Source organism: Lipotes vexillifer, unplaced genomic scaffold, assembly GCF_000442215.2.
Source record: "Lipotes vexillifer unplaced genomic scaffold, Lipotes_vexillifer_v1.1 scaffold593, whole genome shotgun sequence".
Classification (NCBI taxonomy): domain Eukaryota; kingdom Metazoa; phylum Chordata; class Mammalia; order Artiodactyla; family Lipotidae; genus Lipotes; species Lipotes vexillifer.
This window is the reverse complement of record NW_006773778.1, coordinates 954858-974901: the sequence shown is the minus strand read 5'-3', so window position 1 is coordinate 974901 and position 20044 is coordinate 954858. Positions and strand designations below refer to the sequence as shown.

The 20044-nt window shown below is 35.6% G+C and overlaps 1 protein-coding gene across 1 annotated transcript in view; it reads right to left on the bottom strand.

Moving 5' to 3' along the window:
• Positions 1-20044, bottom strand: part of YAP1 (Yes1 associated transcriptional regulator) — a 103180-nt gene that overhangs the window by 9968 nt on the left and 73168 nt on the right. Inside the window, exons 5-6 of the mRNA XM_007448564.1 lie at positions 8786-8979; positions 5877-5924 (exon numbers count right to left, since the gene is read on the bottom strand). Coding sequence (XP_007448626.1) covers positions 5877-5924; positions 8786-8979 — 242 coding nt within the window. The remainder of the gene's footprint in view (positions 1-5876; positions 5925-8785; positions 8980-20044) is intronic.

The following is a 20044-nucleotide window of genomic DNA, read 5'->3' as shown; positions in this document are numbered from 1 at the left end:
GATATTTTAAGGAAATTGTGAAAAATTGGGGAGGAAAACCAAATGTATTTTGTAGGAAAACAGGCCAACTTCCCCCTCCCCTTAACGTATATCAATAAGTTCAGAGTTCCACTGAATATAAAAACAGTAACATCCACTTCCACATAAACACACACACATGCATGCATGCACACACACTGCCACATAGAGATGTGGAAATCTGCAGAAGTATCCTACTCCATGCTTTATCTAGTCAGACTTTGAAGGAGAGTGAATGTGGAGTCAGAACTAACTGAAAGAGCTCCTCCCTAAGCTGTCCTGCTGCCAGTGAGGAACAGTTAAATCATGGGTTTCATTGTGAGTGAGCTTTGTAATTCCTTGTATCCTTAGCCAAGGATTGTAAATGTGAAAGTGAACACACTGCATAAAATTAATAATTTTAGAAGTAAAATATTAAAAATTTGTTTCAGAGTTTGTACAGAGTTTTTGCCAGTGATTTTAGAGAAAAATAATTAATATGGATAAGTATGAAATGAAGTTAAATAATCTGAATTTTTTAATCAAAAATATTTCATATAAACTTTCTCCATTATATGCATTTAAAAATAATTCCTGGGCTTCCCTGGTGGCGCAGTGGGTGAGAGTCCGCCTGCCGATGCAGGGAACACAGGTTCGTGCCCTGGTCCGGGAAGATCCCACATGCCGCGGAGCGGCTAGGCCCGTGAGCGATGGCCGCTGTGCCTGCGCTCTGCAACGGGAGAGGCCACAACTATGAGAGGCCCACGTACTGCACAAAAAAAAAAAAAAAAAAAAAATTCCTGTATATATCTACATGTACCTATGTAGAATAAACCCATTCTGTTGCAATAAAGTAATTTTGTCAAAACACATTTTGGATGAATATGAACATCATTTTGTAATTGAGTAAATCTGGCATAGCTGTTTTAAAAATCAGTCTTGGGACATAATTGGATTGTCTACAAAAACTGATTTCAGTTGAAACACTTCATGTTGAAAGTTATGTCTATCTCTAAGGAGTTTTTTATCCTGAACAAATGTCTAATATTAGAATACTGAGCTAAAAATACAAGTTCGTTAAGCTTCTCTTTTTCCCAAAGGTAGTCAGAATAAACAGTTTGACAGACTTTCAAAAATGGAGAAGTAAGCAAGTTATAGGAAATTCAGCCAAAATTTATCATGCTTCTGTATTTCAAAGGTCAAACAGTTCTTTTAGAGTATTTGACTTTTTCTAAAGGAAGCAAATATTTTTAGCTCATTTTCTTCTGTAATAATACAAAAATGTGGTGGCTTTTCCCATTGAGCTTGTAAATCTTAGCTAATCTGGGACGCATGTGGAGTCAGAGCTATCTGCAACTATAAGTAAAACTGATGGTCCCAGCTTGGTCTGGAGGGAACTTTCCAGGATGGTTTATAAAGGAAAACATGATTTGCCTGGTTCACACAGTGGACTTTTATGGACTCAGGATCCAACCATGAGCCATTGGCCCTTTTTGTATTTCCCTTCTCTCATTTAAATAGGAGTATCATTTCTCATAGGGTAAAAAAGATACTTTAAGATAATACATATCTGGTAGTAAAGTATTTTGGCTCCATATAAAACTGATGCTTTGGTTCACATCATTTAGAAAAATAAGGAGAAAGGCAGTAGGAGTCAGTAGTCTGGAAACATTTAGAACATCTCTAGGTTATTAAATTCTTTAGAGTATCCAAGAGACATGGAAGCATGTGTCTACACAAGTCAAAATTTAGAAACAAGTCAAATATCTATCAGTAGGTGAACAGATAAACAATTGTAGTATATCCCTACAATGGAATACTACTTAGCAATAAAAAGGAACGAACTATAAATACAACATGAATGAATCTCAAAATAATCATGCTAAGGTGAAAAAGTTATGATTCCATTTATAGAAAATTCTGTAAAGCTAATGTCAACTTTACTTTCTTAAAGCAATTTTATCTTCAGCAAATACTATGTAAGAGTGTTTCATTTCTGGATAATATACGGCACACAAATGAACGTCCCCCCTCTCCAACCTAATCAATTTATTTGAGGTAGGTTAGTTTAGTGAACTAGAAATCCAAATTTAGAAATGAAGAATAACTCTGAAAAGACACATCTTTTAAACAGTTTATCTTAGTAACAGCAGTTTATGTCAACAATTTTAAAAACAAACAAACAAAAAGCCATTTCTTCCAACTGTTCAAGATAGGTCTTGCCATACCCCATTTTCCAACACAGCTTTAAACAGTCACAGAATATTTAATTATGTTGGAAGTTATTAAAACATTTAGCCAATGTTTAGAATGCTTTTTGTTTTTTAATATTTGTGCCATTTACCAAAGTATCTTCAACTTCAGAACCTTTTAGACTAAAAAGATGTGTATCTATGATTCAAATTCATAGAATGATTCACAGAATCTTTAGAATCTATGATTTATTCAATATTAGGACTTCAAAAAGAAGAGAGATAAAATTGGAAAAGGTATTAATTGGATTCTGAAATAGCTTTTCTAGTATCTGCTAACATAAAAGAGAGTTTGGAGGGGGAAAAAAAAGCCAAAACTTTGCTATTATTAAATTCAGAAAAAAAAAAAAAAACTGTGGTGATTATTTTCACATGGCTCTGAACAGGGGTCCTGTACTATTTTGCTCTATTTGACTAAAACGATGGACATCTGGATCTCTTCACCATTTCGGGCTAACAGTGTAGTACAATATCCTCAACATTAATACTGTGGGTTTTATCCATCATTAACCCAGTAACTGACCCTGGTGTGTATTTATTACTATCCATAAGGAATGGCGACTACACAATATTCATTAGTTGCAAAAAATTTATAGCTATAATTTCTATGAAGAGTAAAGCAATTATTTGCTCAGAGATAAGCTATCTATACACAGCAGTCTTGTTTCTATTTTCTGGGTCGTTTCAAGCACTCTGATGAGGGCACTTGGGGATGCGTTTTGACCTAGGCCTTATGAAGGAAATGGAGAATCTTAATCAGTAAAAGGGAAGGGGAAATGTCAGGTACTCCTTATGGGGAAAAGCTCATGAGTGGAATCATGGCAACAAGACAGAGGAGTGCACTTGGCTGAAGGAAGGTAATTGGCTTAACCAGAATTGAGAGAGAGAAAGAAGGCTACTGACCACAGACCACAAATGAGCTAGGTTGCAGAGTTTAGGCTTGATCTCATAGGTATTAGGGAACCGCAGGTACTAAGAACCACATTCTTAAGCATAAGAGAAGGTAAAAACATTCACACTCAGGGGGCACTATCTTTCCTCAAAGTGTTAGTTTCAAAAGACTTTGAAACAGAAGCTGGGATGCATTCCTAACCCACTCTCTCAAAGGTCTCCCTCCAGTCACAGAGGAGAAACTGATGTATTAGAAAGAGTTATACAGAGAAAATTGAGCATTCCATACATGTTCAATCTCATGGAGCAAAGACGATGTTTATACTTTTAAAAAGTTTTTTTCTTTTTTTTCTGAGACCAGAAATTGCTTTAGAAACAAAAATAGTGAATAATCAAAATGAAATTTAAAAATTTAAAGCTCTATGAGGACAAATTTTTCCAAAATTCTGCCAACAAACCCTAACAAATTAAGGCAATAATTTCCATTTTTAACTAAGAAAATATACTAACCCCTTTAAAGTTGTCTCAATTTTTCAGAATTTTGTATTAACCTCACCCATACTGACAGTAGTTTATAAGACCAGAAAATTCTACAATACAGACAGGTTTTGTTAATCCTATGCAGAAGTACTTAAGGATAGCTTTTGAAACAAGTAATTTGTGAACATTCTGAAGTCTGGTACCTTCCCACAGCAAATGCGGTGTATAATTACAAAACAATGCCACTGGTTTCATGTTGCTTGTTAACTCATCTGCACTGATTTCTATTAGAAAAGTAAAAACAAACAACAAACAGAACCCAAACCCCCCAAAGCACTCAACAGGTGTGCCTTGCCCTCAAGTATTGAATGGATCCATCCCTTTTTCTTCATTATTCCTGTTTTTTGAGACTGGAAAGCTTTCTGGCTTTCTTGATTATCCTGGTAACCTTATTTAAAGGCATCTTCACTTAAGATATGACCCTCCTTTGTGGAATCTTTCCTGGCATCTACCTTAATATAATCTAGAAAATATGTAGGATGAGAAAAACACAGATACTTGCTTGATACAAATACAACCAGATTCTGGGTATCTGAGCAACTCCAAATTTAGCCCTATACTGGAATTTCGAACATTTTCACAATTGTGCCAGGTAAATACATTGACAACTGAATCTTATATAACAAGGCAGTATTTTATTATCCACATATGCAAAGTTAAATTTGAAAAACCTTTTATAAAACCTATCTCTTTCAGGTTTCCTGCTCTCGCTTATTAGACAAATCTAAGGAATCAACTCTAATTTTAATACCATACAAATTTAATAGAAATTCAATTTACAAACCTTAACTTTTCTAAAGCTTTACTACTAAAAGAAGTATCTAAAAACTCCTGATAATTTTCATGAGCAACTGTTTACACTTATACTGATGTAAGAAATAAAGACCTGAAGGTATTTAATTACTTATCAGATTTAAAGTTTAAGATCTTAGTAGGAAAAAATAAAAAGGAAACAATTTCAAAACACTTTAACATGGAGAACCTTTTGCTGGATCCCGAATCTCATTTGAATTAATTTTTGCTCCTATGTTTCTACTTCATTTATTACAAATAAAAGAAACACTTCAGAGAAAAAGCAAGGAAAAATGTCTTCACTTTATATAAAGATCCAATGCTACAGTGCTCTTCCCAGTCAAATGTGGTATTAGAGGTCCTCATTGTAAGAATGTCTGCTCTGCTTTAGCAAAGATGACTTTCATTAGTTATTCCCTGGATTTCTTGATTAAAGGAGGCATTTATGAGATAGACAATGAATAGAGTTTTTCCTCTCACAAAGTAAACTGGTCTCTACGAAGATTCTATCTGGTGCTCCAAATGGTCCAGTTAACAGTATCTAAAATGAGTGGAGTTCTGCCAATTCCCACTTCCACAGCTCATTCTAACACAATGCACTTGTTAGCCTAGTGCAGAAGAGCTCCACAGAATATGAGGTGTTTCATGGTTGCTTCTGGCAATCTGAGAAAAGTGCAGTAATCCCCCAGCTCCTAATTCCTTCATATCTGTGAACCCTGAACAAAGAGAATCTCTTTGGTTTCAAGAATGAGATTCTTTCCATGAGTCAGATAAGTGCCTATGTTATAGAAGGAAAAAAATGGCCACAATCTTTCCATCTAAATAAGGTACCTTCACAACCAGTGTTCCTTTGGGTTCACCAGGGAGGAATGCTGATAAAAGCCAACAAAGAAACCCAAAACAGTACTCAGGTAGATCCTTTTTGATAATTTTAATATTCTTTCTTTGGAGTGTTCACTAAAAGAAACTTTCCCTTTCCTAGTAGTATGATTATAATTCTTCATAAGATTTCCTAAAGTAGCCTACCCAAGTAAATAACCTATACTACCTTTGTTACTGTTCAAATTATTAATCTCTATGAATCACTGTAAGTACTATTTTAGGCTATGCAAATAAAAAATCAGGCACACTTCAAGGCTGACAGGGTGTATATACTACATATCAAATGTGGAGAAAAAAAAAGACCTCGATGGAGTTTTGAATACTACTCTGGGAGGAGTGGGGAGGGAGCAGATAGTGTAAACTTTCTGGGAACAGCAATGTTAACTTAAGTATCATGGTAGAAAGATGCCTCAAAGTTACTTTGGGCTAATCTTCAGTGAGGACAGGTCCCTGGAGCACAAGTTTTTCTCTTTCCTAATTTAATATCTGTTTTCAATGCTAAAACATCAGATAAGAGCCTACCTGACATTTTGGAGAATTTGCTGTGCTGGGATTGATATTCCGCATTGCCTAAGAGTAAAAAATAAGATGGATAAAAATTACTTTAAGCCACATGGTTTGGCTGTGTAGGCTGACTTACAAATTGTATCCAGACATATCACCATAGCACAGAATTCCCAAGCTAGCCCAAGAAGAAGCAGACTGAGGACAGGAGTCAACGGAGTCGCCACATAACAAACGGAAACCTCAGAAGTGTTAAACAGCATTGAGGATAGGACAGTAAGACTTTGGGTGTCAGGGTTCAAATAAAACTGGATATTCGTCAGGTAGGTTCTTTACTTCTGAATATTAGATGAAGCAGGAAAAATATAATTTGATGCTTCAGTGATAAGAGAAACTATCAATGGAAGAAGTTCACAGGAAGCCAAAAGGCTTAAGATATACTGAATTTATACTGATTGCTAAAAAACAAAACCAAAAAATCTTAGAAAACACACCATTAGTATAAAAATAGAGCAGGTCTGTCACTTCAACAAAAGAAAAGACAACACAGTAGGTAGTAAAGAAGAAATAAAGAAGTTACCTTTAAAAGAAACTATTCTGTCTAGGACCCATCACCCAGAGTAAGAGTGAGAATAAGATTTAGAAAAATTCTTTAGAATGAAGAATTTTATAAGTAGCAGCATTTTGCCCATTGGGCAGGAAGGGGGTGGGGGAGAGCTGATCTACGGCAACAACAAAATGATGGATGGCCCATTCCCAGACTTTAACCTTTCTTATTAATAAGGTTTCTTTTTTTTCTGGTAGTCTTTAATTCATATGTGAAATTATATAAGCATATGCCATCTAGTACTCAGTAACAACAAAATGAAAACAGGCTGCGTAAAACATACCCTTAAATTGCTTTATTTCTTCTAAGAGCTATATAACTGTAATTTTGATGGTGCTACCTTGTTCCGATGATAAAGTTTTATTTAATTGAAAAATATCTTTCCTTTATAGTAGTATGTTAAAAATTCCATCAGAGATACAGTAATCTTGTTAATGTGCTTCCTTTCTCTACCTTCTTAAAGGCGGATGAGGGAATATTTCTTTCAAGACCACTTCTTGACATCATATGCTGGCATCATCTTTCTTACTCACTTTGGTGCCAACCACACTAGAATTACACTGGCAGGTTACTGATAGCACAAACAGTTTAAAGGTGTGCCTGTCGGGGATTCCATGGCTTTAGTTTAATTCTTAGGTACTAGTTCTTCAAATTCCAAATCTGAGTTCAGTGACTGTATCAAGTTCATGTATTTCCATTAACACGTGACACTATTAAAATATAACACTCATGAAAAAAAAGTACCTTGTTCAAATGTCTACATCCTGACTACAAAAATGTAGAGTATAATGATATTTTTAATGCCTATACTTAGTACTCTATGACTTAGGTGAGGAAAAATAGTACAGATATGTATATTTCACGTTCGCAAACAGAGAGAATGTCTCTGGGGGAAAAAAAAAATACAAGAAACTGATCGCTACTTACAACCAGAAAAGAGAACTAGAGAAATGGAAAAGGAGATTTCATTTTCACTGTACGTTTACCTTTTGTACACTTTCAAAATCACATCATGTTTATTATCCAAAATATTTACATAAAAATTTTAAAATATACTGCTTTGAGAAGATCACACTCCCAAAATCTGAACTTAGATTTTATCACTCTGAAATAAGATAAAGTAAAAATTCATTTTGAGATGAGGGATTATATATTCTTATGGCACATAAAAACCAACAGTATTTCTGAAAGAAAACTGATAAAAATGGTCGTAAAGTTTTCCAGCTCTCTAACGTTAGAACCTACCCATCCCAACATGAAAAAATATCCATAAGTAGATAATTTTAAAGCACTGTGGGATCTTCTAAACTTGGGATAGCCTGTATTGTTTTAAATAAAACATCTTAGATTCAGCAATACTGAAACATTCATCATTTGAGAAATATCATATTGTGTATTCCCCCAGACAAATAATTCATTTAAAGTAAAAGATGTTTCTCCCCAAGTGATGTCCCAGAGTTTCCCCCTTAGTGAAATCCTCAGATATATAGTAGTCTGCAATTCCATGTACAGACATACCTCATCTTATTGCACTTTGCAGACACTGCAATTTTTGTTTTTAAACATACTGAAGGTTTGTGGCAACCCTGTGTCTAGCAAGTCTATCAGAGCCATTTTTCCAACATTTGCTCACTTCATGCCTCGGTGTCACATTTTGGTAATTCTCACAATATTTCAGTCTTTTTCATTGTTATCATATTTGTTATGGTGATCTGTGATCAGTGATCTTTGATGTTACTATTGCAAAAAGATGACTCACTGAAGGCTCACATGATGGTTAACATTTTTTAACAATCAAGTATTTTAAAATTAAGGTATTTAATTTTACATTAAGTTTATTTAAATTTACATTAAATTTTACAATAAACAATTTACATTGTTTATTTTAAGACATAATGCTATTGCACACTTAATAGACTACAGTACGGTGTAAACATTAACTTTCATATGCAACGGGAAACCAAAAACTTCAGGTGATTCACTTTATTGTAATACTTGCTTTATTGTGGTGGTCTGGAACTGACCGGCAATATCTCCGAGGTATGCCTGTATATTTGAGGAAAAGCACCCTTGCTTCCTTCGATTTTTGCTTGACTGCAATGAATACGACCAAAACATCTCTTTGTGATACAGGTTTACAAGTTATAGCCTATGTGATCAAAGGCCAGTTAAGAAACTAGAAACTAAGACGAGAGCTGGACAGAATGTTTCTGTGTCACTCTAGTTTCACATTCCTCTGTAACTAATAAATGTCAAAATGAAACACACCCAACTTTATGTAGGAAAACAAAACCCCAAGAGTGGAAGGCTGGTCTCTAACCTGTGGCCTCACCTGCCGAAGCAGTTCTTGCTGCTTCAGTCGCAGTCTCTCTTTCTCCATCTGCAACTGCTGCAGCCGCATCTGTTGCTGCTGGTTGGAATTGCCACCACCCATGACTCCTCCCTGAGGGCTCTGGGGGGCCAGGGGTGGTGGCTGTTTCACTGGAGCACTCTGACTGATTCTCTGGTTCATGGCTGAAATGAAACAGAAGATCTATCCTAAAAAACTAGCAAGAAAAAGGATATTTAGTTATTCAAAAGCAACTGGGGATATTCAACATAGCCTCTTCTGTAGTAAGACTAGAAATAACCTAAAAATCCACCAATAGTACAATGGTTACATTAATTTATTATTATTGTAGTCATCTTTGTCATTATCCTAGGATGCAAGGCAGCCATAAGAGAAAAGAAACAAGTAACTCTAATAGGCAGTGACATGGAACAGTCTAAGACATACTAAGTTAAAAGCATAGTACAGAATAGATAGTATTAAAAAAAAGGGGGGCAGGTGGAATATATATTACATGCATATCCAGAGAATCTGAATTGAAGGACAGCCAAGAAGCAATTAACATCTGTTGGTTCTGGACCTGGGGAACTAGATGACTAGAGGACCGAGTTCAAGAGAGACATTTTTTATAACTTTTCAAGTTTAAATAATGTGAATATATTGCTTATTATAAAATATAATATATATTTAATTAAAAATAAATCTCTCAAAGTAACTGAGACAAAGCATTCTAAGCATTAAAGCTCATCAAGATTATTAATCTTTAAATATAACTCTAATAAATCAAGTAGATTAAATGATCTGATGCATGCTCATAATAAATTAAGCCTACAAGAATCTGGATGGGACTTCCCTGATGGTGCAGTGGTTAAGAATCCGCTTGCCGGACTTCTCTGGTGGCGCAGTGGTTAAGAATCCGCCTGCCAATGCAGGGAACACAGGTTCGAGCCCTGGTCTGGGAAGATCCCACATGCCGCAGAGCAACTAAGCCCGTGTGCCACAACTACTGAGCCTGCGCTCTAGAGCCCACGAGCCACAACTACTGAGCCTGTGAGCCACAATTGCTGAAGCCACGTGCCTAGAGCCCATGCTCTGCAACAAGAGAAGCCACTGCAAGGAGATGTCTGTGCACCACAACGAAGAGTAGCCCCTGCTTGCCGCAACTAGAGAAAGCCTGAGCACAGCAACGAGGACCCAATGCAGCAATCAATCAATCAATAAATTAAAAAAAAAAAAAAAAAAAAGAATTGGCCTGACAATGCAGGGACACGGGTTTGATCCCTGGTCCGGGAAGATCCCACATGCTGTGGAGTAACTAAGCCCATGTGCCACAACTACTGAGCCTGCGCTCTAGAGCCCGTGAGCCACAACTACTGAATCTCACGCGTCTCGAGCCTGTGTTCTGCAACAAGAGAAGCCACCGCAATGAGAAGCCTGCGCATTGCAATGAAGAGTAGCCCCTGCTCACTGCAACTAGAGAAAGCCTGCACACAGCAAGGAAGACCCAATGCAGCCAAAAATAAATAAATAAACAAATAAATTTATTAAAAAAAGAATCTGGATGGCATAGATTGGTCTCATTCAACAGCTCAGGTAGTCGTTGTTATTTTTTTAGTTGAACATATAATATACCATTTGACAATTAGAAACAGACTGGATTCCTACACTAGTGAATTTCTGTCACTGATACAACATTGACCAAACTGTGGATTGTGGTAAGCTTGGTGAACAGATGGAAGTTTTATTATGTGAAAATGGCAATAAGAATGATGTATCACCTTTTCAGACACATATTCAACATTTTAAGGTGAAATTTCAGGTCACTGTTTCTACTAAATGTTTAATACATACTGACCAAAGAAAACCTCTGGCCCAAATGACTTCACAAACACTCGAGGAAGAAATAATACTAATCTTATAAAACCTTTTCCAGAGAACAGCAAAGAAGGAAACTCCACAACCCCTTTGAGACCAGCATAACTCTAATACCTTACAAGGACATTAAAACAAAGAAAAATTACAGATCACGTTCTCTAATGAACCTTGCTACCAAAATCTGAAATGACATTCACTGACAGCTCTCATGACATACTGGCTCCCAGCCAAGTGGCAAACTCCTTCTGGTGATTTTTCACGTGTCCTCTGTTGAAGGCACAGAGGCTGCTTGGTAAATGCCAACTCTTCTTGGAGGCTACTTGACCAAACCTCCCCAGCCTTCCCCAGAGTCTGCCATGTGCATTAAGAATCATCTTCCTTCAGGGCACTGCCCTGGGACACTTGTTTACTGACATTTCTCACCTGACTGTAATTTTTTATTTACAAATTTGTATCTTCTCTTAGACTGGAGTGCCACAGGAGTGGGGAGAGTATCCTAATTGTGTATATATTCTCAGTGCCTAGTCCAGCATCTTTGCACAAAACTCGTGCTGAAAAGAAAAACACTGCACTGTTTCTAAGTCAGTTAAGTATTCACTGAGGCAGATATTTAACTATTTAATATATGATAATATAGAAATCCTACCAATTTCCCCTTAGACTGACCAACTCTTCCATGAGACTGCATAACATTGATATAGAACCAAGGATATTAGAAGAAAGGAAAATTACAGACCAACTCTCTCCTAGCATGCCTTGGTTCAATTCAGCCTACTGAGATATTTATATAAGGTGATGGTATTTTTGTTCTTACTCTTCCCCTCAATTTTTTCTGTATTTCTTTTTCTAACTTCTTGAGTTGAACTTACTTAGTTTAAGTCTTTTCTCAGAGCATTTAAGTCAACAAATTTACCTTTAAGTACAGTATTTCCTGCATGTCATACAGTTGAAATAGTACGTAAAATTCCTGATTGTTCTACCCCAAATATCTGTAATTTCTATTGTGATTTCCATTTAACTCATGAGTTACTTAGGAGTACACTTTTATGCTCTCAAGCATACAATTAAATTTTTAAAAATAATTTCCATAAACAAATAGAGAAGCAGAAAAAATAATATAGATGATGAATCCTCATGTAGTCATCATCCGGGTTCCCAATGATCAATACATAACCAATTTTGTTTTACATCTATTCTCATCGACTTTTCCCTCAATTATTTTCAAGCAAATAATATAGCATTTCATCCGTAAATAATCACAATATGTATCATTCGGGTTTTTGCTTAGATTCTTAGATCTTATAACTATATTTTCTGTCTAATGCTGAAAAATTTGCTTCCAATAACATTAATATGTACTATCCTTCTATACATATGCAAGTATTTCAAAATAACATACGACCGATTATTAAAGTTATGATCAACAAAATGATTATTAAAAGTTTGGTCCTTAAGATATTTCATTAGGTGTATCCAGCCAAATCACTGTGGTTAAGTGTCATCTGAAATAATTCTTCTCTGTGTGACTCGGCCAACTCAATATACAGGCTCACTTGTGGCGATGTGCTTCTGAATTTCAGACACTGGCTTTACTTGCCACTCCCCACTGCCCCTAGCAGTTTGTTTATTCTGTTTTTAAAAATCAAAGCAAACACAAAGATATGGTAGCATACTTCTTAGATATATGGTGGCATACTCTTAATACTTCATTTTGCCTTTTTGCTAATAACATATCCTTGAGACTACTCCAAAGCAGTATATAGAGGTTCACTCCCCCCATTTTCTTTTAAAAATAGCATAGTATTTCATTCAACTAATTTCCTATTAGGTACCACAGTTTTAATTATAACCTATATGTTTAACAGCCGGTAGAGCAAGCCATATTTTTTTTGAAGCTAACTTTTTATTATTGGGATCTAATTTTATTGCTTTGTGGTTAAAAGAATCTGGTGTGTATACTGATTCTTGAAATTTGTGACTTGACATGTGGTCAGTCCTTGCTTTTGTACCAGGTCAGGGGCAAACGGCTACACGCCTGGCTTTCACCATTGAGAGTGTTTCATGTATCTCTGTCTTTGTTCTTAACACTTTGAGTTCCTGATATCCTGACTGACTGACTGGTCTCTTGCCCTGCCCTTGCTCACTGCTTTGTGTGGTTTTGTTTTCTGACCAGCAGAGACTTTTTTTAAATTTATGATCCCAGTTAAGTCTTTCTGGTTATCTCTTTTAAATGTTTTGTCTGGCATAGGAGAGAAGGGATGTCAAAAAAACATGACTCGCTGCTTCATATTGTTCAAAGCCTTATTAATCTCTTTTGTGACCAAAAACAAAAACAAAAACAAAAAAACCCCACATTTATAAAATGTCTTTACAAAGAATAAATGGCTAAAACCTTAATAATTATGGTTTATAGTTAGTATTTTACAGGGGAATGGATAGAAAAAAAGTCAAAACATTTTAATGGCTAAGATTTGCCAATCAATAACCTCATTTAATACAATTGCTTATACTTTCCTGTCACCAACATTATTAGATGCACAACTGACAGGCCTCATAGTATGATATAAAAAATATGGCCTTTAGAGTCAAACAAACCATGATTAGAGTTGGGCACACCAGTTCCTGGTTCATCTAATCCTGTTTCCTCAGCTATACCTGCGGACATTAACATCACCCTTTTGGATCACTGTGGGGCTTATAAGTAATATGTAAAGCATCTATTATAGTCCTGGAATACAACAGATGCTCCAAAAATGTTAGCCTCCTCCCTTTTCCGAATAGTTCTTTCTAAACTTTAAGATTAGCAGTCCTGCAGATAATCATCTTGGCTTGAATTCCCATACCTTCCCTCCCCCATCCTTCCACTTCACCATGCCACTCAGTTTCTAAGTATTCTATGATTCATAAAGATAGGCATATTTATCTTTCCTGTAAGATCTAAACAGAAAAAAATAGGTGGGGGAGTTTAAGCCTTAGCTTAACCTCCCTAGGGATCCTTCTCTTTTGGTGAACATGTTCTTGGCATTCCCACAGGGCACTCACTCAACATATTTATTTTCCCAAAGAGATGTTTTCTTACATTGTGCTATGTCAGGTTCAATCATACGAGTTAAATATGAATTGGGGGACTGATCTGAGTATCTATCACATATGGTGAACATCTCACAAACTGAGGCCTAGTGCAAACAACTACTGGGGAAAAAATGTTTTCCATTCCAAGCAGTTAAATAAATTAAAAAATTTTAAAAACCGCTAGGAAATAACCCATTAGTAAGTGTTGAAATGATAAAATATGATTGATTCCAAAACAAATTCTAGAGCTATACAGTGTTAAATATTTCATCTATTAAGAAACATTTTTAAAAAAGCTCTTGAGCTTTCCATACTGGATTTTTATTAAGTAATACAGCATTTAACAAGTTAATGTAAATATTCCTTGTGAAAACTAATTGGACAATAACAGTATTGCATGAAAATAAACAGGTAAATATCCTCTGCTTCCCACCAGTTTCTCAGAATTAGACAGCATTAGCAGTAATCATTAATGACAGTGACCACTGCTGATGGCACACTCAATTGGTTGGGAAGGTCTTTTTCAAATCTAAGCTTATCTGACTATTAAAAACCACAGAAAGGGAAAAATAAGGGTATCAAAAGATGGAGTAAGAACTCCACAGAATTAAACAGAAATTTGCACAAAATACGCAATAGAAATAGTCTCTCTGGCCAATAATGGTGAGCACTTTCGGTTGTGTTTACCTAAATGCTGTTACCTATGGATACAAACAGTGCTACAAGCTTCCATATAAAGAGCTCACTTAAATGACCAATTCAAACAACTGAGTTTATCTACAGAAGCTGGGATTTCTTCTCTTCAGAAGCATCCTGTTCTTTACCTTCTGACTATCTCAAGCATTTCAACAAAGCACAGAGCAGTGCACCCACATGGGGTGCAGCAGAGACCTCACAAGCAGGCAAGAAACAAAACAAGCTTTGTTTCTTGGGGGAAGGGGGCAGGGCAGCTAAAAAAGAAAAGAACTGCATTACCACCTTCTTCCCCTCCATGACCAACTACCAAAATCCCAATGTTTCCAGTTTTAACAAAATTTCTAAAAGGTAAAGGAGAAAACAAATCCCTAAAATATGACAAATTTTTTAAAAAAAATGCTATATTTTAAATTCAGCCTTTGCTGCCTGAACTATGAAATAGTAACTGTTTCAAGTTTTTCTTAACCAATCAGTCCTGACAGCTTTATGGTAGCAAATCATACACTCAGCAATTACTGAAAAAGAAGAGACGACCTTCTCAAAAACAAAGGAGGTCATCACCACGGGTTCTTTCCAGATTTTATTCTGAACATCTGAATTTTCAAACTTCAGACAAATTTCAGATTTGCGTAATTTGTATCTTCAACCTTGGAATATTACAAAGTACTACAGATGTGGTAATCAATCGTAGACTTCGAGATAATAAATTCAATCCTAGTAACCTCATTAAGTGTAAATTTAAACTTAGAAAATTATTTTGAGCTTTTAAAATAATAACTCACATCAAATCTCCCACAACACAAGAAAGCACCTTTTTACTTTGTCTAATATTTTATCAGGTTTCAGGTATTACATGGTTACATGTTAGAATGGCTATATTAGTTTGCTTATAACATTTAGAAACAAATTTTAGGTTTTTCCCCCGTACCTACAAGGGTACTTAAGACTGTAAAATTAAAAGAAATGAATGCTTTTCTAAAAACACAAACTAACAGGCCAACTCTGTCAGTCTTAAAACAGTAAAAACAAAACACAAAACACCCACTGCTAGCTAAGCCTTTCAATATGACCTAGGGGATTGAATTGTCTACTAAAAGTTGCAACTAAACTGGCACAAAAATTTATGTATTTAAATACAAAATGATGGTTTTTTCAGTGAAAATTACTGAAAATTCAGTGAAAATTACTGTCTCTTATAAAAGGAGCAGAAGGCCAGGGTCCTTATCTCATGACTGAATATACCTTTTTATTATCAATATGCAAAAGACATCTCCCAACACTCAATTAAGCTATACCTAAATGATAACACCATGCCCAGGAACGACTTTTTAAAAAAAGTTATACTGAGATATTTCACCCCTTTAGTAATTTTAATATATTCATAGAATTGTATAACCATCACCACTATCTAATTTCAGAACACTTTCATCATCCCCAAAAGAAACCCTGTATCCTTTAGCAGTACACGTCCTATTGCCCCTCCCCCAGTCCCTGGTAACCATTAATCTACTTTGTTTCTTTGGATTTGCCTATTCTGAACATGTCATATATATGGAATCAATTTTATGACTGGCTTATTTCACTTACTATATTTTCCAGATTCATCCATGTTACAGTATGTATCAGAATTTTATTCCTTTTTATGGCCAAATAATATTCCACTGCACAGATATACTACATTTTGTTAGTCTGTTAATCAACTGATGGATATCTGTGTTATTTTCACTTTTTGGTTATTATGAATCATGTGGCTACAAACATTCAAATGTGCAGGTTTTTGTGTGGACATGTGGTTTCCTTTTTTGGGCAATATATATCTAGGAATGGAATTGCTAGGTCATATGGTAATGGTATGTTTAACTTTTTGAGGAACTGCCAAACTGTTTTCTAAAGTGGCTGCATCATTTTTCAATCACATCAGCAATGTATGAGGGTTCCAACTGCCCCATATTCTGGTCAACACTTGTTAATGCCTGTCTTTTCATTTTAGCCATCTTACTGAGAATAAAGTGGCATCTCATTGTGGTTTTGCTTTGTATGATGTGGTTACAGTTAACCTCCCCTAAAACTCTACCCCAGGTCTTACCATAGGCAAAATAATCTCTCCCTCCCACACTCTGTACTTCTCTCCCTTACCAAACATCAACTTCCAGGCCCCCCAACCTGGGTTAAAGTATTATAATCTTTAAACTATTCAAAAATACCAATGACATCTTTTTTTAGGTCAATTCGACACTGTCTTCCTTCAACCACCTATCAAAAGTCTGGCATGAAAATTTATTATAATGGTATTTTTCAAACAATACAATTGAGAATGGAGCTTAAAAAACATTCAACAGAACATTTTCTCCTCATCACCTCATTAAGCAGTTTGGGGCAGGACACAGGAGTTGCTAAATGAGGTGAGGAGAAGGGAGAAAGCAGTCTAACTAGCCTCCAGCTCTCTCGGTCCCCTGGATATAACTGTGTTTTTTCCCTCTACTATGAAAATAAAGTTTAAAGGCTAGTTTGGAAAGAAAGTACAGATAATGAAACTATTAGTCTAAAGAGAAGGGGAATAACATTTTAAAATCTACCTGCCATCATGAATTCATGTTAATGAGTAAACAGTTCCATTAATAGCTTTATTCCTAATTACATATAATGTATTACTAGTAATCCTCTTTCACTAGGGGAATTTATAATTTAGAAGAGATGAATCTGAGTTCTGACTGATAAGCACAAAAACTGGCCCTTTTATATAGTGTAGAGCTTGACTGGCGTCTTCTTACCTTTTAATGTCCCTCACAGCACCTTATTTATGATCCCTCATTGTACTTAACACATTTTGTAATAATTATTTATTTTGTAGCTGACAACCCCCTGCCCGCCTGCTAGCATAGTACCTGGTACGTAACTGGCATTCATCTGTTGAATGAGTAAATAAATACTCAAATAGTTTCTATCCCTAGTTAGTAGGATGCTAATTAGTAATACACAGGAGAATCTCCAAGCTGAAGCAAGTACAGAATGAGTTCTGAAGCAACCTCAGCAACCAAGGTAGCAGAACAACATGAGTATAAAACAAAGCAAAGAATATGAACCACTCCTCTTCTAAATCATTCCAATTTATTTCAGCAGAAATCTATTTGACTTTTCCCTCAAGAAGTCTATAATCTCTTTTTCTGTTTCTTATAACTGGGTCTCTGGGTTGTCACAAAAAGTGACATCACCAAATGGCTCTCTTCTCCAGCACATTTTATAAGATATTTGCTATTAATGCAGAGTTGATATAAATACGACTTGAAACATAGTTTTCTTTTAAAAATGAATTAAGTTTTCTTGTGTTTGATGTGAGGGGCTTTAGTAACACAAATAAACCATTAATTTAAATTATCATTCAGTGACTTTAAGTTTTAAAATTCTATATGAAAAACATTATGTAAACAAAGAAAAATATTTCTTCACTGTATAATTATTTGTATCACTGAACCATCATCAAGTAGAAACTACATATTAATTTAACTTCATTAACGTATGTCTATTCACCCTTGGCAAGTAGGAGAGACTGCTTACCATGATTGATAAACTATTTTGACACCATCCTCCTGACTGTAACAACAACAAAAAAAAACCTAAAACTTCAAACCTCTAATATTGAACTAATTTTGATATTCTATAACCTTACGTATTAAAATGTTCATTTCAGCTAGTGTTTGTTTTTTAAGTAAAAAAAAAAAAAAATGTAGTGAGGGCAACAATTAGTAACAATCTCCAACAGCATGTTTTAAATAGGACTTCATTAAGCACATGGCCTAGAAGTATACTTCAAATCAGCTTACATCAGGCTTCCTAACATGGTAACTTTATGAGAGTTCTAAATTTTAGAAACAAAGCATACTAAAAATGCATCATCTTTAAGGCAGTTTAAACTCCTATATATGTCAGAGCTGACAGCATGGACAAAACTTAACTATTCCACCTAGCGCTGCCCATCCACCATCAGATTTGTTTGCCTGGGCATACCCACCATGTGATAAGGCTTATCTTTAAAGGCTGAAAGATTTCCTGGTCTCCTCTTCAAAAGTAATTCCCAGCTGTGACCAGAGGGCCAAAAGCTAAACTTAAGTGGTGCAATAAATAGTTCAAAAATATCTCTGAAACCTCAGTGCACTCAAATCTACAAAGCTGTTGAGAAGTAACCTTAAGCAAGGATCCAAAGCAGTCACTGAAGAATTCATAATCTAGCATATTAAATTAATTAAGGACTGGAAATATTCTTAAAAGCATCTAGTATATAAGTCCAATTAAGTCAAGAGAAGTCAGGTATCTTTCTGAATGAGTTGGTTACACTGTTGATACCAGAAGAACTTGGGTCTCTTGATTCCCAATTGAGTAGGTAAATTTTTCTACAACACAATTTAATTCATTTGAATTCACATGTAGAAAAGAGGATCCTAGCTAACTTCTACTAATGGATTTTTGGAGGGCATATAAAATGTCAGATCAGAGCAATGTCATAACTATTTTTCTCACTGGATAATGTGCATTTAAAAACTACATTGAGTATCACATTTAAAGAGGCATCCAGAGAGGGGAAGTCTTAATGCATAAAAAAAAAAACAAAACTCAGAACTCTTACTGCATAAAAAAACTGGAGAAACCACAGTTAAAAGAGAACGCTCTGGGATTAGAAATGTATTCACAAATTTGAAGGGAAGTAAATTTCTGAGTAATAAAGGGACACATATTTTCTGGTCATTAGAACCTTCCTTAAATAGAATGGACTGCCTTGTAACGGGGTAAGCTCCTAGTCAAGGGAAAGGGAAAGGTCAAAGGTGAGGTTGGAAGGTAATCTCTTAAGGATATGGTAGAGGTGAGGCATGATAATTCATCTAGATGGCTTCACTTCTGTAATTGGAAACTCATTACCTTTGGGTAATTTCCTCAAGATGAGTCACAATACAGTATATAAGTAAATGCTTCAAGCATTGTCATCTTCTTCCCTCTGAAATTTCCATGTGTTAGTATTGGTGACTTAGGTATGCTTTTGAAAAGATTAGCTGCATGTAATCTAAATTTCTTTAAAATTCTGGGTGTCAAAAGATCAAGTCCAGATTCTAGTTCTGTCACTCAACTATATAACCGTGGGTAGTCACAATTTCCCTAGATCTCAGAGAAACTCAGATATGGGGCAAAATCCCTACCTCTACCAGTTATTTTTTAAAAAAATATATGTTGGTGGCTTGGGGAGTCACAAGGACTGGGTGGCACTACGGCATTTAGTGGGCAACCGTCAGGGATGTTGAACCTTCTTCAGTGCCCAGGATACACCCTCCCTCCTCCTTTGAGAAATGTTGTAGAAGAATTACAAATTCCTTTTTCAGGGCCAAATTTTATGAGGTTTATTTGTTTTAAGAAGTTTTAGTTAGCAACAGCTCTATTTACCTAAAACACACTGAAACATCTTTTCCTCCCTACCCTAAGTAGTTAATAATATAACTATAATATAATATAAATGTTAATACTGACATTTTAGGATCACCAGGCAAGATTTAAAAGAGGGTAAGAGGGCTTCCCTGGTGGCGCAGTGGTTGAGAGTCCGCCTGCCGAGGCAGGGGACACGGG